The 26,877-nt window shown below is 55.3% G+C and overlaps 2 protein-coding genes across 3 annotated transcripts; one reads left to right on the top strand and one right to left on the bottom strand.

The window, feature by feature from the left end:
* Positions 1-10,473: 10,473 nt before the first annotated feature.
* On the bottom strand, positions 10,474-18,937 carry P3H4 (prolyl 3-hydroxylase family member 4 (inactive)). 2 transcript variants are annotated; one of them, XM_086357719.1, is made up of 8 exons: positions 18,676-18,937; positions 16,469-16,621; positions 16,166-16,337; positions 15,099-15,227; positions 14,103-14,248; positions 13,194-13,277; positions 11,184-11,328; positions 10,474-10,892 (listed from the first exon to the last, which is right to left on the bottom strand). In XM_086357719.1, exons 1-8 carry the CDS (start codon positions 18,676-18,678, stop codon positions 10,870-10,872), a joined length of 855 nt encoding a protein of 284 aa, XP_086213845.1. In that variant the 5' UTR covers positions 18,679-18,937; the 3' UTR covers positions 10,474-10,869. The 2 variants fall into 2 exon arrangements, with proteins under 2 accessions (XP_086213845.1, XP_086213844.1); XM_086357718.1 differs by lacking the exon at positions 18,676-18,937 and adding an exon at positions 16,752-17,305.
* FKBP10 (FKBP prolyl isomerase 10) lies at positions 18,324-26,271 on the top strand. The gene is made up of 10 exons (XM_086357717.1): positions 18,324-18,647; positions 21,162-21,307; positions 21,626-21,815; positions 21,930-22,075; positions 22,813-23,002; positions 23,122-23,267; positions 23,840-24,032; positions 24,375-24,517; positions 24,761-24,924; positions 25,247-26,271. Exons 1-10 carry the CDS (start codon positions 18,400-18,402, stop codon positions 25,430-25,432), a joined length of 1,752 nt encoding a protein of 583 aa, XP_086213843.1. The 5' UTR covers positions 18,324-18,399; the 3' UTR covers positions 25,433-26,271.
* The last annotated feature ends 606 nt before the right edge of the window (positions 26,272-26,877 follow it).

The raw sequence follows: 26,877 nt of genomic DNA, 5'->3' as shown, positions 1-26,877 counted from the left end.
AAGGCAGCAACTCAGTAACCGAACAAAAGGCGAAGGGACCTGACAGCCAAGCCACGCCTCTCGCCCCCTTGTAGCTCCGCCCCTAAGGGAGACGCCCACCCGCCGATGTGGGCTCACTGGCTGCCTCGCCAGACTGTCCCATCGAGGGGGTGGAGTCTCGCGTCCAGTCCCCTTTCACCGCCGCCTCTGTTTATCCGCTGACCATTGGCCTCAGGGACTGCCACTCGGCCCTAGGGACGGTCTCCAACTTGAGGTTCCATCCTAACTCCGTACCTATTGGCAGATTGAAGGTTACTTCCTCCTGATTGGGCAAGGAACTGTCAGTAAGTCTAAGGAAAGAACCAACGGGAGGGATGGGGTGTGTCTTGCCCCACCCTACCTCCGAGCAGGTGAGGCTGATTACTCTCCCCTTCCCCCTACCTGCCCAACAGGTGAGTCAGGGTGCGCCATGGGAAAGGACAGACGCCTTCACTGGCCAGCCAACTCAGCGTCAGGCATGATGCTTCTTTGAGCTTATTCACCCTTGCCACAAAGTGGTAATAACATACTAATATAGCATTTCATAGGCTTTTTTCTGGGTTGGGATTTTTTTCTCCAAAGACGGTGTGCTTATGAGATTTAGAATGAGAGAGTCTGGATTTGACTTCTGCTCCTTAGTAGCTAGATGGTCTTAAGCAAGTTACTTCTCTTTCACCCTGTTTCTCCACATCTGTAAAATGGGTACATGAGCTGTCTCTCATGGGAGTGAAAGAAAGTTTGTGAAATCACTCGGACAACTGCTAAATCTTAGGATTAAATTAATTACATATATATTTAATTTTCATGACAATTCTGAAAATTTGTTAGGGCAACAAAATGACCATTTCAAAGATGAGGAAACTGCTTCAGAGAGATGACAAAACTAGAAAATGGCACATTCTAAACAACATTCTAAACAAGAACCCATTTCTCTTCTAATTTGAAGGCCCACCAAACCACACCTTCTCCTGGTGGAATGATAGCATAGCCATAAAATGTCAAAGCAGAGGGGAGGGGCTGAGAAAAAAGCAAAAGCAAATATTCTTGGGAGAGACAGAAGAGCAATGATTTGTGATGAAGAGAAAGAAGCGGTGGGTTTGGAAGAAGTCAGGCAGCAGATCTAAAAGAGATCCGTACTGGCATAAAGAAATGAAGCGGCAGGCCCCTCAGTGGTGGAAGAGTCTGGGTTAGTTATTGGAAAGAACTTCCCAATGGGCACATTGAGAAGACAAGGGTCTTTCCTTTCTGTGGTTGATAAAATGAATGCTTTGTTAACACAACTATTGAGCACCAACTGTGTGCTAGACACTGGGTTAGACTGTGGTGACATGGCAAATCAAAATGACCCCAACTCTCAAAGGACTTCCAGAGGGCCAAGTGTAAATAGGTCATGTTAACAACTCTGTGTGTGTCAGTGTTGGAGGGGTGATTGTTCAGGAAAGGGTCTCCCCTCAAAAAACCTCTACATGCCCAAAGCTAGCACACAGGATGGGCTGGATGAAGCTATCTTAGAGGCATCCTTGACCACTTTACCCACCAGAGAAAGGAGTCGTGGCAAACTAGTCCCACTTCTGAGGTTTGTGCCATCAAGAAGTCTTCCTGGAATGGGCCAAGGAGACATCAACATCCCCAGTTACCATCCCCAGCCAGTTACCATCCCCAGCCAGTTACCATCCACATGTCTGGGCCACTGCCCTGTCTGCTGTTTCCCTTACTCCCCTTTTTCCAGCTTACCTCAGCATCTTCCTGTCTACCTTCCCCCTGCCCCACCCACCTGCTTGCCACCCTGCCAAGCCATGCAGCAGCTGGCCCCCAGCTTGGAAGAAAAAGAGCTCCCAATCCTAGGCTGCTGCCCCCGACCAGGGTTTCACTTCCTTCCTCTCCCACCTGCCATCTTTCCCTGCCCACTTCCCACACCCCACACAAAGGCAACACACACACACACTTGCACACTTCCCAGACCTAAGCCTGGCTTAACCCTTTCCTTTCTCTTGACTTCAGCATGTAGGCAGGGTAGGGTTCGTTGACTGCAGAGGGGTGGAGGAGCCTGAGAGGGGTGGAGAAGCAGAAATAAGGCTTCAGAATAAAGCCTGTGTGTGTCCCATGCAGAATTCTCCCTGCATGTCAGCCTGGAACATGCTGCAACAAGCTGGCCCCAAAGCTCAGGCTGGGACTAGGTGGAGGCATTACCACAAGCAGCAGGAAAGACTGAGCTAGCAGCTTTGACTCCCATATCCAGGGGGTTTCTGCGTGTTTATTAAGTACCTACTACTGGCTGTTTGGCACTGAGGATTCATCTGTGGGATACAGAAAAGAATCAGAAAATAATATTTACTACATTCAACTGTCTGTAAGGAGAATTTGATCTCACGGAACAAAGAGGTGCCTAGGCATAAGGAATGAGAGTCCCTGTGGTCAAGTCCCTTCTGGAACTTGAACCTGAAGGCAAGACCACAAGACCATCTAAGCCCTTAAAGGCATGGATTTCTCTGACAAATCTCCAGGAAAGGCTATTCTCCAGCCTCCCTTATATGAATACCCTTGTGTCCTTATTCCAACACTGGTAAATTCCTCCTAGTATCTAGCTTCTGTTCATATCCTTGCAATTTAAACTCATTTCTCTCTTCCAGGGCTCAGTGGAAGGAGAGTCCTTGAGCCACCAAGAACACATATGGTTAATTCAACTTGGAGATTTCTGTGACCTCAGAGTAAAGAAAGAAAGGGCATCAAGGGGCCCCTCCCAAGTTGCCCGAGACAGGAGTTACTGGCAAAGAGGGATACCATGAGGGGAGTTGGCGGGGGATCGGGAAATGCTTTCCTGGAGGAAGGTGACCATCTCACTTCCTCTCAACCCCCAGGAGGCCTCTGGGCCATATAAGGAGGTACAAGAATCTCTGTTTTCTGTTCACAATCAGCCCTTTCTCTGTGGGGCCCCTTTCCCAGACAGACACAGGCAAGACACTTAGATCTACACACCATGTTGCACACACACACAAGCTTCCATGCTCACCTCACAGGGACATATACTCCCGGGTACAGATTCAGACATGCGAACCCCAGCCACATCAGCGCTCTCAAGGATGGCCACCTTAACAGATGGAGACCAGGTGAACAGAGGGACACTAACCTTCAGGCTGATGACTGCCCCTTCCCACCACCCAGCAGCTCTTCCCAGCAGTGGAAAAGGAACACGGAGAAGTAGAAGTCATTCCCAGTGGCAGACTGGAGTCCCAGGCAACTGGGCAGAGCCATCTGTAGACCTAGAGAGGGGGCCTCGACCCTGGATCTGGTCCTTCTGGGGCTGCGCCCCTCCACACAGGGCAAAGGGAACGAACTTACACAGAGTTCACGCTTCTCCCTTTAGAGACCATACTCCAGGTATTTGTCCAGCACTGACCCTACTTCTGGGCCTGTGGGTCTCTTGCTTGGGTTCTTCCTTCTGTTCGGACAGCAGAACCATGCATGGTGTGTGCTTCCTAGGCCAAAGGGTGACAAAGGGGCAGCAATGCAAAGGGGTGCACACAGAGGGGACACGCAAGCTGTGTCACCTACACCCACGTGCTGGAGGCCCTTGATGGCGTGGCCGGAGCCAGGGGTGTGAAGGAGAGGGGAGATGGCCCAGGGGCCTGGGAGCCAAGAAGGAGTTTTCCATAGGCTGCCGTGTTCTGAGAAAGCGTCAGAGGTCTCAGTTACATCCCAGCTTTCAGGTCAGGGTGGAGGTATACTTGGCAAAGTGTACCTTTTTTTTTTTTAAACAAAAGAACACTTATTCTTCTCCTTATTACAAAACAATACCTGTTAAGTATTAAAAAAAAAAAAAAACAAGAAAAAGAATCAGCTATATTTCCATCATAGTAAAATAATCACTGTTCATATATGGTTCCTATTTCCAGCATTTTCTCTAAGCATTTTCACGTACCCATGTTTGTTTAATTTTAATTGGATTAGAGTTGATTTACAATGTTGTGTTTGTTTCAGCAAAGTGATTCAGTTATACATATACCTATATTCATTCTTCTCCAGATTCTTTTCCCATGTAAGTTATCACAGAATATTGAGCAGAGTTCCCTGTGCTATACAGTAGGTCCTTGCTGGTGTATCTTTGAAGAGTTCGCTTGCCTTGAACCTTATTTAGATCCGTGTGCGCTGCTGCCCCCTGTCTGCTGGCGTTGGGTGACGGGACTTGCTCAGGGTGACCCCGTCAGGTTTGGGGAGAGGACACGGGCTACAGAAGAGCCTCCCAAATGCTTCTGGTTGGAATGGCCCACGCCTCGCAGGGAGGGGGAGTAGGGCCGGATGGTGCAAGGCCCCAGAGGTGAGGGCGGGGTGCTCCTGCCATTTTTGCTGCCCTTTGTCCTTGAGGCTCCTCGAGGCCAGAGGCTGCCCACAGCCTGGTCCAGTGGGTGTGTGCCCAGCGCCAGGAGAGGGCTCTTTAATTACAGAGGTAGCTCCAGCCACACTTCTCGGCAAGGCGCGTGGGCGGGGATGGAATGTCAAGGGAAAACACGGAGACAAGAAAACAGAGATAGGATGGCCCAGAAATAGAAAAGGCAGGGCGAGATACCAGGGGCCCGCGGTGGTGAACGGAGAGACTAGAGGAAGTCAGGGCCTCTCCAGAGAATGTCTTTCTTCTCCCTCCATCCCTTGCTCAGTCGTGTCTGACTCTCAGACAGAGAAGGGACTGTAGCCCTCAGGCTCCTCTGTCCATGGGATTCTCCAAGCAAGAATACTGGAGTGGATTATCATTTCCTTCTCCAGGGGATCTTGCCCATCCAGGAATCGAACCCAGTTTCCTGCACTGCAGGCAGCTTCTTTACCGTCTGAGCTACAAGAGAAGCCCTTACCTACCCTTAGCCTCCCAAGGTACCACTTCAGGTCTTCAGGAGCCCAACAAGGTGGGCCTCAAGCATCAGGATTCTATTCTGGAGCTGTCTCCCTGGGTCTCTGAGCAACCCCCTCCTTGTCCTGAGTGGGTTGGGGGAAGGGAGGAGGCGAGGCCTTGCCACTTGAGTCACCCTACTTCCTGCTCCTGGCCTGGGTGACTCCATGCACAGGCTGACACAGCTGGGGCCCCACCCGCCCTGCCAGCCTGCCTGCCCCTCCCTCGCTCAAGAAACCAGGAGGGATGCCTGCCCTGACAGGTGCCCTTCCCACGCAGAGGCCACCCCTCCCTTGCCTACACGCGTGCATGTGTGTGAACACACACACACACACACACACACACACAGAGAACAGGAGTTTCTCCCCGACCTGTTGAGAGTCCTGGGGGAGAAGGAGGACTTAAGGCAAACCTTGGGATTAGAGAGACACGCTGGGAGAGAGGTGGGGCGGCCCAGGGCTGGCCGGCCCTCCTCAGGGGTCTAAATCAGTAACCTCTAAACCCTCTAAGCAGGTGACACCACAACCCACAGCCACCGATTACGCAGATTATGCAAAGAAACCCTTCCCCCACCTCCTCCGGCCCTCTGGCCTTCCCAGTCTCCCAGCCCTGGACTCCACCTCGTTGGGAACTAGAGCCAAGGTTTGGAGGCCCCCTAGCCTGGTACATTAATGCCAGCTGCCCTAGTCCCATCCGGCAGCCACCAGGGAATTTGAGAGTTGAGATCCTTGAATATTTCATCAGCACTTCAGCCTCCAGTTGAAGAAGCATCCAACTTACAGCTCATGTATAATTTATGACTCCGGCACAGAACCTGGAAGTAGTGAGGGGGGAGGGCAGGGAGAGTAGAGGAGGGTGAACCCTGGACCCAGCCGTTGATGAGGGTGCCTGAGAAGCCAGCTCCACCCAAAGTATGTTTTGGGGGCAGGAGAAGAGCACCAAGGCCAGGGACATTTCCATTTTTGAGGATTTCAAGGTATTACCCAAAAAATGGGTTATCAAAATAATTATGTCTAAAAAAAAATTGGAAAGTGTTAGTCGCTCAGTTGTGTCAGATTCTGCGGACTCCATGGACTGTAGCTTGCCAGGCTCTTCTGTTCATGGAATTCTCCAGACAACAATACTGGAGTGGGTATCCATTCCCTTCTCCAGGGGATCTTCCCGACCAAGGGATCAAACCCAGGTCTACCTGCACTGTAGGCAGATTCTTTACCATCTGAGGCCCCAGGGAAACTCAGAAGATTAAAGTTATGTGATAAGCATTTCCTGACTTGATTTCTGTCTCTGTGTACACAACCTCATTTGGAGATAACAAAAAATTTTAATGAGATGTCCTTCATGGCTGTGAAGCCTCCAAAAAGCCCCCTGCCCCCCACATCCACCTGGGGCCAGGGAAGGAGACTAGACCCCCCTCAGCTAGATTGACTGAGTCTCACTTCTTCCCTGGTGGCTCAGATAGTAAAGCATCTGCCTGCAGGAGACCTGGGTTCGATCCCTGGGTTGGGAAGATCCCCTGGCGAAGGAAATGGCAACCCACTCCAGAACTCTTGCCTGGGAAATCCCATGGATGGAGGACCCTGGTAGGCTACAATCCATGGGGTTGCAAAGAGTTGGATACAACTGAGTGACTTCACTTTCATAGCCTTTTCCTACAGGAAAGCCACCAGGATTTAGTCAAATGCTCAAAACAAAAGGAAGGAATTTCGAATGGTCACCACTTATCTTGCTCCAGGACTATAACGTAGCACTCTTGTTAAAGGAGGGCTGAAAAAATGACTCAAAACAGATGTCAAGTTCTGGCCTCTTCTTTACCAAAGGCCCTACCACAGTGACTTCTTCTGCGGATACAGAGGATCAGGTATACATGGCAGGAAGGGGTAAGCAAGCTATGTCCTCCTCTTACCTCAGTTTCTCCACCTGAGTCATGGGCATGAGTGGTGCTCCCACCCCAAAGGCTGTTTGGGGGTCAAATGAGATGCTATCCGGGTACCCTGGTGCCAGCTGGGACCCAAGCAGGTAGTGATTATGGGGTGATGTGTCCACAGTTTATATTCCTAATCCCCAAGCCATCTTGGAGTTTGAGCATGCAGTCCTGGGAGCCCAATCTACTCTCCCTGGGCCTCAGTTTCCTCCATCCAGGAAATAGGGGCCATCTGCTGGAGCCATGAAGGCCCCTGAGTGGGGAAGCTGCGTGGGGCTTGGACCTGTCATTCTTTGTCCCCAGGGGAACCCTACTCTCCCAGAGAAAGGGAACACTAGGGTGAAACTTTAAGAGCTATTTCTCAAATCTAAGCAGGGAATTTTTTCCATTGGAATTTATAAGAACTTGGGGGGATCCCATGGGACTCCCCCACCCCATCCCCACTGACCCTGGCCATCATTTCTCCAGATTCAAAAAGAGGCTAGTCTAAATGACCCGGAGCTTCCCTGGATAGCGCTAGTGGTAAAGAATCCACCTGCAGGTTTGATCCCTGGGTCAGGAAGGTCTCCTGGAGGAGGAAATGGCAACCCACTCCAATATTCTTGATTGGAAAATCCCAGAGATAGAGCAGCATAGGCTGCAGTCCAGGGGGTTGTAGAGTTGGACTTGACTGAGGGACTGAGCATACACACACTCTAAGTGATCCCAGTGAGTCTGTGTGATGATCCCAGGCCCACTAACATTTGGTCCAATCTAGGGAGCTGACCTTGGGAGGTGGGACCCAGCTATGGAATCAGGCCCAAGAGTGAGGCTGGATGGTCTACTTCCTCCCCTTCCTCTCTTCCTCCCTACCCCTCTCTCCTTCCTCTCTCCCTTCTGGAACTCTCTGCCTCCCTCAGCTGACAGCCTAAAGGGATAGAGAGACCAGAGGGTTCCTTCTCTAGCTCCCTTCTCTGAGCAACATGGATTTAGGGAGAAAAGTTTCAAACCCAGCTCAGTCACCCCCCTCTCCCAGGGGAATTTTGGGCAGGTTGCTTCTCACTCTTTGGCCTCGCCTGTAGCAGAAGGGAATTGATATCTATGTTGCAAGACTTTTTTTTTTTTGGTATGTTCTGCATCTTCATTGCTGTGCCGGCTTTCTCTAGTTGCAATGCGCTACTCTTCACTGCAGTGCTCGGCCTTCTCACTGTGTTGGCTTCCCTCGTTTTGGAGCACCAGCTCTAGGGCACAGGCTCAGTAGTTTTGGCACAGAGACTTGGTTGTTCTGTGGCACGTAAGATCTTCCGACCAGGAATTGAACCTGTGACTCGCAGCTAGATTCTTTACCACTGAGCTGCCTGGGAAGCCCCTGCAAGACTGTTCTGAGGCAGTAAAGAACCTGCCAAGAGCCAGGCACACAGTAGGTATTTGACACATTGCAGCAGTGATTCTCTCTTCAGGATGGGGGCTTTCTGGGTCCAGGACACCTCTGTGGCATCTGAGTCTGGCCCTATTGTGTAAGGTCGTCATCCCCACTGGCCTTTTGGCCGAGTCTCTAACCTTATAGCCATTATGTTACACTTGGTAGGATGGCTGAGGTGCCCGGCTGGGGAGTTGGGGGCCAGGTAAGGAGAGGGCCCAGGGAGATAGAGATGTGGAGGAGGCGAGGGCGAGGGCGTCTGGGCTGGGTGGGGTTGGAAGAATGAACTGCAGGGCCCCAGAGGGCCCACGCTGGGACTCACTGGAACTCGGTCTCACCGGTTTGGGAAGCTGGCTGGGCAATAGGGAGACGCTGGCATCAGAGAGAGGTGGGAGGGGCTGGTGGCTGCCTGGGATGGAGAAGCTGAGTAAGGCCCCCTGGAAGGGCAGGGGCTGGGCTAACGCAGGGATGGGGGTGAGTGCTTCGAGAGGCGCGGCTTTCTGCTATCAGGGGACACACACACACACAACCCCTCATCCTCAGAGGCCACCCTTCGATGCACACGGACACACACATCCACACACTTTTTAAACTGCATTGCCCCCTCCCCCCTCCCAGTTCCCCTGATCCTCTCACCCTGCTCTATTTTTCCATCTCATTTCTCTTAGCCAGATAACTCATTTGTATAACATTTATTGTTTATTGCCTGTCTCCCCGCAAGGATGCAAGCTTCAGGAAGGCAGGGTGCTTGGCTGGCTTTGCCCACTATTATATACGCTTAGCACCTACGGGGAATCCAGCATACAGTAGGTGCTCAACAAATACGTGATGAGGGGATGAACAAACCCTCTCGAACCACGGTCGCGAATGCTCGCACCTTCGGGGACGCATGCGCAAACCCCTTCAGTTGGCCCCCACTCCCAGCCCCGCGCCTGCCCTCAAGCTGCCACGGATACTCTCAGACACTTGCATACAGGCACACGCTCACACTAACACAACACACAAGGACACAGAGCTTCTCACTGTAGCCACACAGGCGCTTTCAGACTCACACCCAGCCCTCCGGATTCCAGAGCTAGTAGTCACTGCAGGCACGCTCCAGCTCGTCCCAGCTCCCCACCCTCCGCTGGGCCAGCCCCTCCCAGAAACAGGGGGCGGGGTCTCGGTGGAAGCTGACAACACAGCAGCTTGAGAGGGTGGGGTGGGGCGGGGCCGCCCTGGCACCCGGAGCTCTCTGGAGACGCTGCCACTGCAGACTCACCTATGGGAGGGAAAAGTGAGATCACCGGCGCCCCCAGTTTTGACCTCGCCCAAGCTCCAGACTCAGACTCTGGCCTTCCTACCCTCATCTTCACCAAAGGCCCAGGGGAAGGGCATGCGGTGGGGCAGGGAATCCTCCTGGGTACCGAGATGGGCAGGAGCCCCGGCCAGGTCACCTGGCACATCTGGGCAGGGGTGTGGAGGCCGAGAACCGGGCTTACCAGCTTCAGCTCCACCCTCCAGTAGGAGGAGGAGCTCCACCGCCCTGCCGCTGGGAGACATGTGGGCAGTGGGGCCCAGTGTCACCTAGCTGGCCCCAGTCTAGGGTCCCTCCCCAGGGAGACCCCCTTTTGCCCCCATGTCCCTGCTCTGGAACATGGAAACATGGACGGGTGGAGACACTGGTGAAGCATAGTGCTGGGTGGGAGGCACCTCCAGATTCTCTGCCCACCCCCTACCGCCCATCCCCCACCCCCAGTCAATGCAAGATTGGGCAACACGGGCTGGCAGTCCCACTGCCCCACGAAGTCTCATGTTATCAAGCCATGCTCCTAGGGCTCCTCTGGCCACTGAGGGCAAGTTCCCTTCGGTGTGAGCAGAGAGGGCAGGACAGGGCATGCTTGCTCTAGCTCTAAGGAATTTGGGTCAGTAAAAGCTTGGAAAGTAAAAACCGGAAGTAAATGTCCTTGGCCCCTTCCCCATACTCCCTGAGGGAAGTGATGAACTAGGAAAATACTAGACATCCCACCTCAGGTATCTGAAACCGGCATCTTCCCGGGACTCACGGAGAACTTCATCCTTACGCCCCCTAGCGGCAGATTGCAGTCGCAGGCTGATGCTCCTGGCAGTCACAAACACCCTGGGTCCATAGAGGCCAAATTATGGCCCCTCACCTGTCTCCATATTTATTGATGAGGTGAGATGGGTGCAGAGCGGGGAGGAAGGACCTGCAGCGTTACCACTCCGCCCAGGGAAATTTGGACCCTAATTCTGTGATTCATTCAACAAGAAATGTTTATTGAGCACCCACTGCCAGTGTGCCAGGAACCAACCACGGGACTCCTGGTCCAGTGCTCTTCATGATGCCAGTTGCCTCTCTGCTGTGTGTGCAGTTCAGGCTGAGACCCAACTCAGGAGAGCTGGAATCTTCTCCAGGAGACTGTCCCCACTGGGTGGGGAGGACACTGGGAGGAGGGCAGGCCTTCAGCAGCTGCAGTACCACCATCCTGTGGTCCAGAGACCCAGAGAGGAGGCAGGAGGGGTCTGGGGAGCAGTGCTCACAGGTGGGACAGGATGGGGCCTGGTCAGCTCTGTCCATTTTCCATGTTTAATAAATAGTTCTTGTTGGACCCAGGCTTCCCAAGCTCTTGAGGGGTGCAGGGGGGCGTCTTCTCATGGTAATTCAGGTTCTGGCTCTGAAAAATGAAAGGAGAGGGCATTGGGGTTAGCCTTCCCATTGTCAACAGGCATCTGGGTGCTGTCCTGGGGACAGGTGGTGCGGGCAGGAGCGAGGGTCCTCAGGAACAGGTTCCTGCTTCAGGAAGGATGCTCCCCCACCCCTTGACCAGGTGGGACAGGGGTTGCTAACAGGCCGGAAGTCCCCAAAGAAGGAGTGCCAGCACCCTCTGCAGTCCAGTCCTCAGAGCCTTCTGTCCTTCACCTCCAGCCCAGGCTGTACCACCCATCCACCAGGACTAGTCACTGACCAGCCTCAGCCTCGTCGCCCTTGGCATCTGGCTCCTGCCACCAGTCAGCATAGATGCTCTCCTCATAGTCGCCCTCTCCTTCAAACTCGGCATCAGATGGGGGCTTCTCAGGCTCCATGGGTGGTTCTGTCTCCTCCAGCTCCATCTAGAGCAGCCCAGGATGGGTAGAGAAACCAGGTCACAACAGGCACAAACCCAGATCGGCTCCCTTCCTGGCCAAGGGACTCTCCCATCCCGTCTCAGTCCCAACCCCATCCCCCGCTTCCCAGCCTCATTCAAGATCTCACACAGGAATGACTTAAGGGTTTCTCCCAAAGTCCTGATCCCAAGCTGCCCCCTCCCTGAACTGATGCATATGGGCTCCACCGGCAGAGCTTCAGGGTTGGTGGAAGCATCTCCCTCTCTCCTCTTTTATGCATAAATACCTGGGCAATACTGCTCGTCTGTGAATACTGTCTGCTCAGGCTGTTTTGCAGCCAGGAATGCCTTTACTCCCCTGTGCTCTTGTTTATCCCTCCAACACCAGGCATCAGCTCCAGGATGTGGCCCTTGATGCTGATGCTGGGTCAGGAGTGCCCTGAGCATCCAGGGCCCCAAGCTGACCTCTCTCATTGCACTACACTACCTGTGAGCTGCTTAGGTGAGGGGCTGTGCCTTTCAGCCCCAGTCACAAAGTCTGGCAAACAGCAGACAATAAATAACAGTAATCAAAATAGCTACCACCCCCTGAGCATCTACCATGTGCCAGCTGTACACTAAGTGCTTTATATCCTGGATCTCATTTAATTCTCACCACAGCAGTGTGAGATGGGCATTATTCTCCCCATTCAATGGATGAAGCAATGGAAGTTTGAGGGTTACTTAAGCCTGGCCTGGAGGCTGCCCAACTGGGATGTGGTGGAGCCAAGTCTGGTGAGCACCAAAGCCTGGGGACTCACAGTGCAGACCCAGCCCCCTGTTTGATGAGGGGTGGGGGGCATGGGTACGTGAACAGTGGAGAGGATAGATGAATAAGTACTGGGCGGCAACGCCTCAGAATTCAGACTCTCAAACCCTCCTTTAGAATCAATGTGATAACACACTGGGGGTCTTTCCTTCCTGGTGTACTGTGCTCATTCATTCATTCAATGGTTCGTTCAGATTCAGTTTCTGAGAGCCAGCCATGTGCCAGGTGCTGTGGGAGGACTGGGAATAAGTTAGTCAAGGCTATGGTTTTTCCAGTGGTCATGTATGGACATGAGAGTTGGGACTATAAGGAAAGCTGAGTGCAGAAGAAGTGATGCTTTTGAACTGTGGTGCTGGAGAAGACTCTTGAGAGTCCCTTGGACTGCAAGGAGATCCAACTAGTCCATCCTAAAGGAAATCCATCCTGGGTGTTCATTGGAAGGACCGACGTTGAAGCTGAAACTCCAATATTTTGGCCACCTGATGCAAAGAGCTAACTCATTTGAAAAGACCCTGATGTTGGGAAAGATTGAAGGCAGGAGGAGAAGGGGAAGACAGAGGATGAGATGGTTAAATGGCATCACTGACTCAATGGACATGAGTTTGGGTAAACTCTGGGAGCTGGTGATGGACAGGAAGGCCTGGCATGCTGCGGTTCATGGGATTGCAAAGAGTCGGACACGACTGAGCGACTGAACTGAACTGAACTGAACTGTCCTGGAGCACAGTTCTCTAGGAGACTGGCTGGAGAAAGGCGCGAAGTGAGACGGATGAGGGCTGCAAATAACTCTGGTCCAGGGAGGCATAGAGGGTCATAATGGGCATGGCAGAGCCAGGACATGTAGCGAGGGCTTCCTGGAGGAGGCACCACCAGACCTGGGTCCAGGAGAAGCGAGATTCAGATGTGTAGAGAAGTGGGGCATGGGAACATGGAGCAGGGAGAGGGGGCAGCTGCAAAGAAGGCACAGGTAAAATGCCCCTGCCTCACAACAGCTGACTGCCAGGAGCTGTGTCTGAGCTCTGGCACAGCGGCCCACCAGGCCCGTAGGGCAAAGGCCCCCTTACCTCATCATCTGACTGCAGGTACATGTGTGCGAAGTCTAGCAGCTCTCGAAGCTCAGCTGTCTGGTTGTGGTAGAGTCTGGCCTCCTGGGAGGAGGGAAGAAAAACAGGTGAGCCAGGCCTCCTGCTGCCAGATAGTGGAGGAGCCAGAGCTCCTAGACTCTGAGTCCTCTGGTCCTTTTCCACTCCAGGAGCAGGAAACGGGTGTCAGTTTACATGCTGATCAAAAAACTGCAGTTGCTTGATGCTGGGTTAAGAAGGATTCTGAGGGCTCAGTGAGAAAAAGCGCCTCAATCGATTAGCAATGTCTGCCACTGACAACGAAACTGAGAGGTTTTCTTGCCAGTCATGCCCAGACTCCCAAGGGGTTTCCTCAAGTGGTTCAGGTTAGGAGGTCCCTGGGGAAGAAGGGTAAAGGCAAGCAGTGGGGGTGGGAGGATGGGTAGGGAACAGGCAGGGACACACAGATACTTTTTACCTCCCACATCCCAGGAGCTGTGCTGAAGAGGTAAGCTGGACTACCCCCATTTTGCAGGTGAGGCAACCGATTCAGAAAAGGTCAGTAATGGAGGACTTCCTTGGTGGTCCAGTGGCTAAGATTCCATGCTTCCCATACAGGGGCCCGGGGTTTGATCCCTGGTCAGGGAACTAGATCCCACATGCTGCAACCAAGAGTTCATATGCCACACCTAAAGATCCCGCATTCCACAACCAAGACTTGGTGCAGCCAAATAGGTAAATAATAAAGAAAGATCAGGAGTGTTCTCAGGACCACACAGCTGGTGGGTCTGAACCTAAGACTCCAACCATAACCCAAATTCTTTCTTTTTATTTTTCATCCTGCCATTGGAGGAAGCCAGGAATTCTTAAAAATCAAATCACAAGTTCTGAGAACGCCTTGGTGATGCCCACCTCCCGGGGCTGGAAGTCCTCCTCCTCCAGGCCCCAGCGGGCCCTGTGGAAGCGGTAATACACCAGGTTCTGCTGCATGACATTGTCTTCCGGGTCGAAGAGCATGTAGCTGGCGGCGCTGCGGGCGGCCTGGCGCACGTCGTTCACTGCAGGCAGAACAAGAGTGAGGAGTGGCCCCTGGCACGTCCCCCTCCTTCAGGGATAACCCTCACCTAATCCATCCCCAGCTCCCAATTTAGTCCAGTGCCCCTGGATCCCCAGCTGCCTCCCAGAATATCCTACTCAATAACAACATAAGCTAGAGTGTATTGAGCAGTTACCTGTTACCCTGTGTAACTCACTTAAGCCTCACTGTTACTGTCATCCCCAAATTACAGACAAGAAATCCAAGGCACAGAGAAGTTAGGTAAACTGGTCAAGTTCACACAGCTGGAGAATGAAGGCACTGGGGAATCAGAGGCTGTTGTCCCAGCCTTCAGTCTCTTTGCCAACTGGACCCCAAAGGGTCTCCTGGCCCCTTGTTCTTTAGCTCTTCCTCTCCAACTCCAGCCTGTCTGAATTCTGTCATCTCTGATTTGCAGACACCCTGGAGACTGACCTTCTTAGCCCCAGCTGATGCCAAAATCTCCCTCAAGTGAGGAGAGCCTTAAAGCCTAGTGCTACTTTTTATTAGCCAGGTGACTGACTCATGGCCCCTTGCCCTCTATGAGCCTTGGCTTCCTCATCTGAAAAATGGGTCCAGTAACAGCTACTGGTGGTTTGTGAGAGGATCCAGTGAGATAAACAGATGTGGCAGGGCTCTGTAAACTGTCGAGTACTGTGCAGTTGTTGACTATCTAGTCCTTCACCTAAGAGGCCCTCGGATTCTCCCCAGAGGCTGCTCTCAGCTTCTCACCTGCCCCCACCACCCTCCCATCACCAGGGATCCTCAGTTCTGACTCAGTTTCGCTCCTAGTGCAGTGCTTCCCCTCGCCCCAAGCCCACGAGGAGGCTCACACTTGTAGTAGGCAAACTGCAGGTAGTGATACATGGTGGCCACGAACTTCTCCACGAAGTAGCCGCCCACATTGGGGGTCAAGTTGGCTTCACAGTCCACCTTGCACTGCAGGGATTCTGCAAAGAGATCTTGCGGGGGAGGGGGAAGGCAGCAGTGAGGAGTTGGTGTGCTGAACAGCTCCAGCCTGCAGACGGGGATGACAGAGATGACCTCTAACCCCGGCTCTATCCACTGATGTCACAAGACAGTAAAGTGACAAGAGATGCTGAGAAAGACTACTTGGACTGGGCTGACTTACCACCCCCACAGCTGACCTGCCACCTTAAAGCCACAGGAAACCAGGGCTCTCTGGAAGAATGGGAGGTGAGGTATGGAGGTGGGACTAAAGCCCAAATATAGATGCTCAGGACAGTCCTTTCTGCCCCTGCAGATGGACTCCGCCTTTAGGGATCCCCAGACCAGCTGTATTTCTGGCCCCAAACTGCTTTCTGCACACACCTGCTGGGCTGATTCCCACCTCAGCACCTTTGCACCTACATCACCCTCTGAAGGTCCATGGACTCAGCCTCCCCAGATCCTTTTGGGAAGTCACTCCTTGATACACCCATGCCTGGCACCTTGGACACTGTCCGCTGTGTCTCCTGCACCCAGGGTGGCAGGTGTTCTGTTAGCCTCTGTCAGCCAACTGAAGGCTCTGAGGTCCGGATAACAACTCATGCCTGTTTGCCTCCCAAGCGCTTAAGAAACTGCTAGTCACTCAGTTGTGTCTGACTTTTTGTAACCCCATGGACTGAAACTCTCCAGGCTCCTCTGTCCATGGAATTCTCCAGGCAATACTGGGGTGGGTTGCCAGTTTCTCCTGCAGATCTTCCCAACCCAGGGATCGAACCTAGGTCTCCTGCTTTGCAGGCAGATTATTTACCGTCTGAGCCGCTAGGGAAGAAGCCCTAAGCACTTAGGAGGCCTCTAGAAATGCGTGTGGAATGAATATTTGTGTCAAGGGGCCTTAGGAGTTCTGGGCCCTGTGGGTGTGAGGGATGCCCACTGGGGTCTGGGTGGAATGTACCTGCTATGGCTGGGTAGAAGTCCTTGAAATCCACCTGCTCGTGGGCCCCCTCGCAGCCAGCCAGACACCGGGCAAAGACAGCCAGGTACTCAGCCAGGGCCCGCTCCATGTCCTCGGTGCTCCCGCGGAAATCTCCGCTGTTGTAGAGCTTCACAGCCCGGAGGAACACCGCCTGGAGGGAGGGGACGCGCAGGAGGGTCAAGGGGATTCGAACACCTCCCCCTCCTCCACGGGCGCTATGCCGGGACGCAACTCGGAACTCATGGAGTTACGTCGGGGCGGGTCCTACCCCCGCCATCCCACCTCGTATGGCTGGGCCTCCAAGTCTGTGAGAGGCTCGTCGGCGGCGTCCAGTAGTCCGCGATAGTAGCTGAGATACTTGGCGGTGAGCTCATGCTTCGGGTTCCTCTGGAGGAAGGTATAGGCCGCGGCCACCGCCTTCTCCAGCCGGTTAGCCTGCAGGGTGGGGACGGAGCGGGTCAGCAGAGCCGGAGACCGCCACCCGGAGCGCGCGCAAGGGATCTGCGGTCGGGCTGCTGAGTGACAGCCGCGCTCCTCGCGACCCGACCGGGCGGCCGGCGCGCACCTTGAACTGAGCATAGTGCAGGTACTGGTAGGGCAGGCGGCTCTGGAAGTCGCGCAGCAGCTGGCGCGGCGGGTAGGGCACCTGGAATGCGGGCAGCGAACGCTTGCAGCGCCGTAGGCAGGCGGCGCGCTCCAGGACGTGGCCGAAGAGCCGCAGCTCGCGGGCCCACTCGTCGCCGCCGTCGGGCCCGGGGAGCGCGGGGCCCGGGGGTGCGGCGGCGGGCGGCGCGGGGCCGCTGCAGTTGGCGTGGCAGAAGGCCTCGCTGTCCCGCAGCAGCCGGTGCAGCCGCAGCGCCGCCTCGAGGTAGCGCGCGCTCTCGCGCCAGCTCTCGCCCTCGTACTGCTCCAGCGCGTGCCCGTAGGCCGCGGCCAAGGGCATCAGGTCCTCCGGCGGGAAGCCCCGAAAGCTGTACTTCTCGTACTGCGCCCCGGCGCTGCCCAGCAGCAGCCACAGCAGCCCCCACGCCGTCCGAGCCATGCCCGCTCCGCGCCGGCCGGCTCTCCCCGCCGCGAGCAGGCGTCCGGGTCCCGCTGGCTGGCAGGCGGGCGGGCTCTGGGGCCGGGGCCTGGCCGGCGCGCCCGCTGGGTCTTAGCGCCGGGCACTGGGGGCGGTGGCGGGGGGGGGGCGGATGCGAGGCGGGGTGTGGCTTGAGTCAGATCCCCCAAGGGGCCGAGGGATCTCCACTCTTTTCATAGAGCCGACACTATCCTGAGTCCCTGACCTCCTGCCCTTGGGGGTCCTCCCCTCGGCAGATGGTGTGAGTGTGGGGAACGCTTCCGGCCGGGATGGGGAGCCCAGAAAGCCCCTTCCAGGCAAAGGCGTTCCCCTCGTCCCCGCCTTAAGATAGAGAAATTGGAGGAAGTGTTACCTCCCTCTGGTTTGCCCAAGCCCTGACACCTGCTCTTCCATCCGTCACAGCGGTCCTTCTGCTCACTCCCTACCCCCAGCCCCCAAGAGGTGACCCCAAGGGTACCCTCCAGCCTGCGACAGGGAAGCACATCCCTGGTTTTACCCTGCACACCCCCCACTCTCACCACCTCCTATTCGATCCCCATTCCCACGTCAGAAAGTCCTCTCTGGCAGTCCAGCTTTTGCAGGACAAAGAAGCTCGTTCCGGGAGCGGCTGTCCCTGGGACAGAAGGGTGGGAGGGAGCATCGAGATCGCCTCCCCGCCCCCGACTCTGGAGCTTCACCAGTCACCTGGAGAGGCCTAAATTGGGGGTTGCCTCCCAAACAAGCAAGGGATGCCTCAGCCCGGCTTTAGGACCCGGGGGGCTCCAGAAAAAAAAAGACTAGGAACTTTTTTATTTTTTTCTGTCGGCTCCGCTGTCTCAACTTTCCAGAACTTCCCTACCCCTCAAGGCCCCAGGTCTCTGGGCCCCCAGGGTCGGGGTGGGCGCAAATCTGGAGGGCTTAGCGGTGCTTTCCTCCGACTCCAGCAGCCTGGCCCTCCTCCTGTCCCACCCCTCTTGCCCCCGCCCCGCCAGCTCAACCTCCCCAGCCCCCATTCCACGTGGACCAGCCAGGGCGGGGGTGGGGATGGAGCACAGGAAGAGGGGGAGCCTGCTCTGGGAGAAGAGGGGAAGGAGTCTGGCAGCCGCCGCACTCTCTCTCGCCCTCACTGCCGGCCGTCCCAGCTCCAGGCACCATGCTCCGCGCGGGCCCCCCCAGCCACACCCTCCTCCGGCTCCCCCTGCTGCAGTTGCTGCTGCTGCTGCTGGTGCAGGCCGTGGGGAGGGGGCTGGGCCGCGCCAGCCCGGCCGGCGGCCCCCTGGAAGATGTGGTCATCGAGAGGTACCACATCCCCAGGGTCTGTCCCCGGGAAGTGCAGATGGGGGATTTTGTGCGCTACCATTACAACGGTACTTTCGAGGACGGCAAGAAATTTGACTCGAGGTAATGGCTTGGGTGCCCCCAGACTCACCATTTCTCTTCCCCGAGCTTGGGGCCAGGCTCTCTCAGTCTTAGGGTTCCCTTGTTGTCGCCTTTAAGCTGTGTCTGCATGCGCCTCCTCACACCGCGATCCCCCAGCCGCAAACAGCACCCTGAGTGGGACAACTAGACATCTCCCCGGACATCTCTGCCCTCAGTTTCAAACTTTCGCCTCTCAAAAGACCTCATTTGCTTTCACACAAGCCTCCTCTGTCCTCCAAAGTGCTTGAGAATCGAGAGGAACTCGGCGTTTTATTTATAGCCAAGGAGGGGGTGTTCTGGTTCATAGAGGTGGGGGAAGGGCATGGTCCCTGCTGCGTGCGAATCGTCCAGGGATCTCAGCACAGGACCCTCGACCTTTCCATCCACGTTGACTCCCTTTGTGGTTCCAGCCCCAGGTTTCAGTGCCTTTGTGTTTAGAGAAGGAGTAAGCGGAGGTTTGGGGGGAAAGGGGTGGGGGTTTTCAGCAGCCAGTGGGGTAAAGCAGGTGGCTCTTCTAAGACAGCAGGATGGATCAGGGAGTGCAGGGCACAGATTGGTGTAGGGACCTGTCTACGTGTCACAGTCACACATGCCACCCTGGGCTCCTCCGAGGGTTTTCCTGCCTCCTTCTCCATCTTGGCTCCACCAGGTCAGTGCTGCAGCCCATCTTTGGGATTTGAGAGACTGGCTTCTGGTCTGGCCCAAGCTTCTGGTCTGCTCTAGCAAGTTCATTTTTCTTAGTGGGGGCAGGGCTATACGCCAGGTCAGCCTCAGTTAAAATTAGGGTCCTGGTGGTCACACACACAAGCCCCCACACCACACCCCAAGAAGTCAGTCCCTCTTAGAGATGTCACCAAAACACACACTTCAGCCTGCAGAAATTAGTGGCCATGGGAACTTGCCTCGTGGTCCAGTGGCTAAGACTCCATGCTCCCAATGCTGGGGGCCCAGGTTCTGTCCCTGGTCAGGGAATTAGATCCCACCCACGGCAACTGAGTGTTTGCATGCCACAGCCTGCATGCTGCACCCAGTGTAGCCAAATTATAATTAATTAGTTAATTTTTTAAAGAAGGGCCATAGCTTTGGAGCCAGGCAGAACACGAACTCCTGAGACCAAGACCTTGGGTTCAAACCCAGACTGTAATCATGGACAAGGAGTTTTGCCTCTTTAAGCTTTACTTCCTTCATCTGAAAAATGGAGATCAAAAAGCATTCTGAAAAAATGAGTCCCTACTTCCTAAGGCTGCTGTTAGGACTCAAGATGATAAAGTGAACTTCACACAGAACTTGATGGTTTGCAAGCAGCTTCAGCACACCTTAGCCTTGACTCTGGGGAGAACTCTGGTTTAACTGGTAGAAACTTCTTGCCATGCTTGAGCTCTAATAAGGGCTCTGTGAAGTGAGCAGGCCAGACATGCAACCATCTCAGTGGGCAAAATGTGGCCTGGGGAGTAGCCAGGAGTACAGTTCTGAGCCCGTGGCCACAGAGTGGAAGTGGGGTTGGGAGTTGGCGAATGACCTCCCTGCTGGGGACTCTGCTGGGCCCAGTTCACGAAGTGCTGAGTTTGGAAGACTTTCACCACTCATGACTCCTTCCATCAAAATGCCAATCTCTCATCCTTCCTTAATTTTGGAAAACTTGTAAGTTAAAACTGTAACCAAAAACAAAAGCTATGGCAGTTTTAGAATAGGCCTTTTCAAAATTGAAAACCTATTCCTATCCTTGGCCAGCTCTGCTTTCCCTTCCTTTCCTCCGTGAATTGATGGTTTGGTGGCCCACATGTGGGCTGTGGAGTTCAACAGACCACACATTATCTGTGTGACCTTGGGCAAGTCACTTGGTCTCTCAAGTCTCAGTTTTTCTCCTAGGAAAGATAAAATCAATAAAGCCCATTTTGGAAATTCCCCACTGCCATGGCCAGGGTTCAGTCCCTTGTTGGGGAACTAAGAACCCACAAAGCATGTGGTGCTGCCAAAAATAATAATAATGCCCACTTCTTAGGGGACAGGATTATATAACATAATGAATGCAGAATGCCAAGCATTTTGAGACTTTCCTGGCTGTCCTGTGGTTAAGACTGCAAGCTCCCAATGCAGGGGGGCAAGGGTTTGATCCCTGGCATGGGAACTATGATCCCCCCATGTCCCCATGCCCCATGTTGCAACCACCACCAACAACAAGCAAAAAAGCCAAGCTTTAGCATTTCTTCCTGCTGGATAACTGGTCTTCCCAACCCCAATCCCCTGCTCCGCCGCCCTCCGATCCCCGTGTCTGTACTTCCCACTCTGGCCTCCTCTGGGACCTCCTTTTGTCACAGCCCACCCTGTTGAGGTGAGAGTTGCGGCCCACCTCAGGGGAGGCTTGAAGAGGAGACAAGGAGCCGGTGGATCGACATGTGTGTGTAGGGAGGGGGATTGTGTGTGTGTGTGTCTCCCGGGCACGTATGTGATCATGAGCAGAGGTCACTGCATCGCATCTGTCCCCTCCCTCCCCAGCTATGACCGCCACACCTTGGTGGCCATCGTGGTAGGCGTGGGGCGCCTCATCACTGGCATGGACCGAGGCCTCATGGGCATGTGTGTCAATGAACGACGACGCCTCATTGTGCCTCCGCACCTAGGCTATGGCAGCATCGGTGTGGGTGAGGAGGGCTGGGGCCCGGGCCTGGGGATGGAGGAGATCGGGAGGCAGAAGCAGGGACCCCAGGGCCAGAAAACGGAAGCTCAGAGAGGGAGAGTGACTTCCAAGGTCACACTGCATGCGCAGACTGAATAGCAACAAGCCTGGGACTCACATTTGGGTCTCCTGCCCCTGGGGTGGGAGGAAGGACAGCGACAGGCCCGGGTAAGATCCTCGCTTGACTCAGGAGAAGGGGACCTCGGGTTGGGGAGGGCAAGGCCAAGCTGGATGCTGAGACCTCCATTCCACCCCCTACTCTGGGGCTGCTTCGCCCTCACAGCGGGGCTCATCCCCCCCGATGCCACCCTCTACTTTGACGTGGTCCTGCTGGATGTATGGAACAAGGAGGACACCGTGCAGGTGAGCACCTTGCTGCGCCCACCCCACTGCCCTCGGATGGTCCAGGACAGTGACTTTGTGCGCTACCACTACAACGGCACGCTGCTGGATGGCACTGCCTTCGACACCAGGTGAGGGCTGGAAGAATCCCTGGGATCCAGGGGACTGTGACATGCAGTGGGGAGTTGGGGGCCATCCTGCCTCTCCCACCAACAGCAGCCTCACCTCTACCTCCTTCTCCGCAGCTACAGTAAGGGTGGGACTTATGACACCTACGTGGGCTCTGGCTGGCTGATCAAGGGCATGGACCAGGGTCTGCTGGGCATGTGTCCTGGAGAGAGAAGGAAGATCGTCATCCCTCCATTCCTGGCCTATGGCGAGAAAGGCTATGGTGAGGACAGGCAGGGACTCTGGGATTCTCCAAAAGTGGGCTGCCATGTACAGTTGTCCAGGTTGAATACTGCACAAGGACACCCAGCCAAAGAGGCAAAATGGGATGAAATCTAGCCCTGGGTGATCGCCTCATTAAGAAGGGGTGCATCAGAATTCCCTGGTGGTCCAGTGGCTCTTTCACTACTGGGGCCCGAGTTCAATCCCTGATGGAGGAACTAAGATCTCGCAAGCCATGGAGCATAACCCCCCCAAAAAAGAGAAGTACTTTATTCTTTTAAATTTTTATTTATTTATTTATGGCTGTGCTGGGTCTTTCTTGCTGTTCACAGTCTTTCTCTAGTTGCCTCAGGTGGGCTCAGTAGTTGTGGAGCATGGACTTAGTTGCCTCACAGCACATGCAATCTTCCCGGACCAAGGAGCAAACCTATGTCCCCTGCATTGGTGGCCGGATTCTTAACCACTGGACCACCAGGGAAGTCCCCATATTCTGCTTTATTCTGCTTTACTCAAAGGCTCATATGGGCTGGTGGTGGTCTTGGGGAAAACCCAGCTCCAGCCTCACAGGGGAAGAAGCAGGGCTCCGGCCTCACAAGGGAAGCAGCACTGGAAGCAGCAGAGAGGGCTCTGGAAAGTGGGGTTGGCACCTTTTTTGGGTGGTGCTCACATAGGACTTCCTGAGTCGAGAAGCCCCGTTCTGTTCTCCACGTGTATGGTTCAAGCCTATCCCTTCCCCAGGGACTGTGATCCCCTCACAGGCCTCGCTGGTCTTCCACGTCCTACTGATTGACGTCCACAACCCAAAGGACACCGTCCAGCTGGAGACACTTGAGCTGCCGCCTGGCTGCGTCCGGAGAGCCGTGGCTGGGGACTTCATGCGTTACCACTACAACGGGTCCCTAATGGATGGCACTCTCTTTGACTCCAGGTCCGGGGAGGGCAGGAGGTCCTGAGGAGGATGGTGGGGGCTGAGGTGGTCAGAGCTGCCTGGCAGGGCAGGGCCCCTGTGACCCCCTTGCTGGCCCCCAACCCCGCCTTGTATTGCAGCTACTCCCGGAACCACACCTACAATACCTATGTGGGGCAGGGCTACATCATCCCTGGGATGGACCAAGGCCTTCAAGGCTCGTGCATGGGGGAGCGCCGGAGGATCACCATCCCCCCCCACCTTGCCTACGGGGAGAACGGGACTGGTAGGCTTGCTCCCAGTTCCCCAAGCCAACACCTCAGCTCCTCCTGACCTAGCCCTAATGGGGTGGGGGGATTTCCAGCCACTGCTCTGCCCCTGTCATCACAAAAACTGGTTCCCCACCCAACTCTTGCTGCAAGGACTTTATCCTTTCCTCCAGGGGCAGTCCCCTGCTTCTCCCCTTCCACACTGGAAAAGGGCAGCCCACTTGTGAGCTTGGGGAGGGAGGGTGGTACAGCCCCAGGAAGCAAACAGACCTGGATCTGAGTCCCAGCTTTGCTGGAAACCTTAGTGTGCTCACCTGTAAAATGGAACTAATCACATTGATCAGCAAAGTCAGTCACTGGGAGGTTGCAAGATATACCTGTAAAGGGCTTTCTAATTGGCATGTCCCTCCCCTCTCCTGCCCTGCGTCCTCACCCCTACAGTGTATATGATAAGAGTTGACCATGTGGACAAATATCCCATCCCATCCTTGCTTAGAATCCCAGGACGGGGAAGTCTAGGGGCCTCCGTGGAAACCTGGAGCAGCCCCTCCGTGACCCCAACTGATCCACGCCTCCATTCTGGCCCCAGGAGACAAGATCCCTGGCTCTGCTGTGCTGATCTTTGACGTCCACGTGATCGACTTCCACAATCCTGCGGATCCAGTGGAAATCAAGACACTGTCTCGGCCCCTGGAGACCTGCAACGAGACGGCCAAGCTCGGGGACTTTGTTCACTACCACTACAACTGCTCTCTGCTGGATGGCACCAGGCTCTTCTCCTCGTGGGTCCAGGGCAGGGCCAGGGCTGGGCAGGTGGGTGGGCATGGGCCAGGCATGGGGGGGTCCTCCTAGGAGCACCCCCTAAGTTCCCACTGAAGCTGAAATTCTTACCTCCAGAGGCAAAGGGAGGGTGAAGTAGGTAGTAGGGGGAGCGGCTGGTCCCACTCTGTGGAGGGCAGCCGGAGCAGGTGCCACACTGCAGGACAGGGTCCGGCCGAGAAGGGGACCGTGCTTACCTCTGCTCACTGGGCCCCGGCACCCTGCCCTGTGGGGCAGCCCCAGGAATGACTCAGGAGCCGGGGACCAGGGCGACTGCTGACCCGGGAATCTGCTCTCCCCACTAGCCATGACTACGGGGCCCCTCAGGAGGCGACTCTGGGGGCCCACAAAGTGATTGAAGGCCTGGACACGGGCCTGCAGGGCATGTGCGTGGGAGAGAGGCGGCAGCTCGTGGTCCCCCCGCACCTGGCACACGGAGAGAGCGGAGGTGAGGGGTCAAGACTGGCCTGATCTCTCCTCCCCTCTGCCCCTGCCCGCCTGGGGCCTTGCTGGCTGGTGGGAGGGGTGAGGGGAGCCTTCTGGGTCGTTCTGTAGGGTGGTTCTGTAAACGTGCCCTGCCCTACTCTCCAGCAACCCCAGTGGGCAGCTGAGGCCTGAGGGCCAGGTGTGCACTGGGCAGGCTGTCAAGTGGGGCCTGGACCCTCCCCTTCTCTGCTCCCCATTCCTGCAGCCCGGGGGGTCCCTGGCAGTGCTGTGCTGCTGTTTGAGGTGGAGCTAGTGTCTCGGGAGGATGGGCTGCCCACGGGCTACCTGTTTGTGTGGCACGAAGACCCTCCTGCCCACCTGTTTGAACACATGGACCTTAACAAGGATGGCGAGGTCCCCGTGGAGGAGGTGGGTAACGAGTTCTCGCCTTCTCATAACTGTCCACACAGTCACCCAGCAGAAACCCCCAGCATGGTGGCGTCTAATGAGAACAGGGCATGTGCCTACTGCATCCCTGGCCCTCTACAGCTCACTGTGCCTCAAGCCCTTGTCCCCGCCTTTTCCTCTGGCTACCTGACCCCGAGCACGCCCTCTGCCCCTCACCTCCCCCCCACCCCCCAGGACACAGCACCAGCTCCTCTCCCTCCTCCTGGGAGCCCATCCCAAGGCCAGCCCAGCTGCTCAGGCAAGACGCTGTCTCCCCTTCCCCTTGGCTCTCCCCTCTCCGCAGTTCTCCACCTTCATCAAGGCTCAAGTCAGTGAGGGCAAAGGCCGCCTCCTGCCTGGCCAGGATCCTGAGAAAACCATAGGAGACATGTTCCAGAATCAGGATCGCAACCAGGATGGCAAGATCACCGCCGAGGAGCTCAAGCTGAAGTCAGACGAAGACCAGGACCGGGTCCATGAGGAACTCTGAAGGGCAGAGGCTTGGGCCTGGATGCAAAGGCTCACATCGAAGGGGACAGTGGGCAGTGGGGCTGGCTTCCCAACAGCCACCCTCCCCTCTGCCGGGATGAGGTCTGGAAGCATCTAGAGAGTGGTCGGAGGGGACAGCTCTGGTCTTCCCACTGCCTGAGAGTAAAATCCACAGTACAGACCTCTATTCGGTTTTTCTCTGCCAACCCCAATCCCCTTCCTTAAAAGGAATTACAAAGCCACCGGGGGGATGGTAGACTGTGGGGGTTGGCCGCCCCTCACTCAGACCTCCCCTCCACGTCACCACTGAGCAAGACCAAACTCATTCATTTCCCCCAACTTGCCCTTTACCTGTATTTACCCTCGCCATCTTCAACCCCCGCCTGCAGCCCGCATTCCTCGTCCTGGCATCTCCCCAAGAACATGAATCCCCAGCTTTCCACCCTCAGCTCTGGCTGGTTCCTAGGGAAAGGGGGCGGTTCCAGGGGGGCAGCCCTACCTCACCTTCACCTGTCCCATCCCCCTTCAGTGTGGTGGTGGCCAAAGTGCTCCCAGGGTGCTATACATCAGAGCTGGGCTTTGTGTCACCTTTCATCCCTAAAGAAGGCTGCCTTCTGCCGGGACCAAGGACCAAGCGAAAAATGAAGGGTGGAGATGAGGAAACCTACTTGGATGGATCTGAGCGCTATGGAACCCTTGGTTTAGGGCTGAAAGTTGAAGGAGGGGCTCACTGGGGACTGAGGGGTGACAGGGGGGTGAGCAAAGCTCTGCACACTCCAAAGACTAAACTGGTTTCAGACCCCCCCTCCTCCTTTGTGCCAAATAAAACACTAAACCAGAGGCCTTGGCATGTGGTCTTTCTGGGGGAGGGGCCCTTCGACCCATGTGTCCAGAGGAAGGGGAGCTGAGCAGGCTGCCTCCATGGCCCTTCAGTTCAAGATGCTGTCCCCGGGTCTGTGCCTCCTGCCTCTCTCAGGTTCAGCTGGGACCCTCATCATGAGGGTAAGTGTCCACAGAGGGGAGGAGCCTGTGGGCCAGGATCCTGGTCTCACTGCCCCAGCTCAATGAAAAACAAGGTCCCTGAAGTCAAACACGATGTACAAAGCTCAGCGATTTAAACAAACCACAGTTTGGATTCTCCTTTCACAAAAATCAGTTCTCATACAATATTCCCACCTCTCCCTCCTCCTGGCTGCCAGCTGTTCCCACCTGCCTGATGCCTCTTCCTCTCGTCATAAAGGTAAATGAGTTCAAACCTCGTCTTTTTTTGGCTGCTGTGGGGCTTAACGGTGGCATGTGAACTCTTAGTTGCAGAATATGGTGGAACCTAGTTCCCTGACCAGGGACTGAACCCTGCAATTGGGGACGCAGAGTCTTAGCCACTGGACACAACCTCTCATGTTGAGGAAGGAGTCCCATCAGCCATCAGTCAGGCCATCTGTCCTC

Source organism: Bos grunniens, chromosome 19, assembly GCF_055505025.1.
Source record: "Bos grunniens cultivar Pamir isolate PY7600 chromosome 19, Bosgru_T2T1.0, whole genome shotgun sequence".
In the NCBI taxonomy this organism is placed as follows: Eukaryota; Metazoa; Chordata; class Mammalia; order Artiodactyla; family Bovidae; genus Bos; species Bos grunniens.
The sequence above is the reverse complement of the archived record's forward strand: the minus strand, read 5'-3'. Positions and strand labels throughout refer to the sequence as shown.

Bases quoted from the DNA above. Each gene is read 5' to 3' on its own strand.
- P3H4 (XM_086357718.1), bottom strand. From the start codon at position 17,228: ATGGCTCGGACGGCGTGGGGGCTGCTGTGGCTGCTGCTGGGCAGCGCC. The intron at 14,249-15,098 runs GTGAGCCTCCTC...TTCTGCCTGCAG, and splicing joins GCAGTTTGCCTACTACAAGT to TGAACGACGTGCGCCAGGCC. The intron at 11,329-13,193 runs GTAAGGGGGCCT...GGGCTGCTCTAG, and splicing joins ACCTGCAGTCAGATGATGAG to ATGGAGCTGGAGGAGACAGA.
- FKBP10 (XM_086357717.1), top strand. From the start codon at position 18,400: ATGCTCCGCGCGGGCCCCCCCAGCCACACCCTCCTCCGGCTCCCCCTG. The intron at 21,816-21,929 runs GTGAGGGCTGGA...CCTTCTCCGCAG, and splicing joins GGCACTGCCTTCGACACCAG to CTACAGTAAGGGTGGGACTT. The intron at 23,268-23,839 runs GTAGGCTTGCTC...TTCTGGCCCCAG, and splicing joins CTACGGGGAGAACGGGACTG to GAGACAAGATCCCTGGCTCT.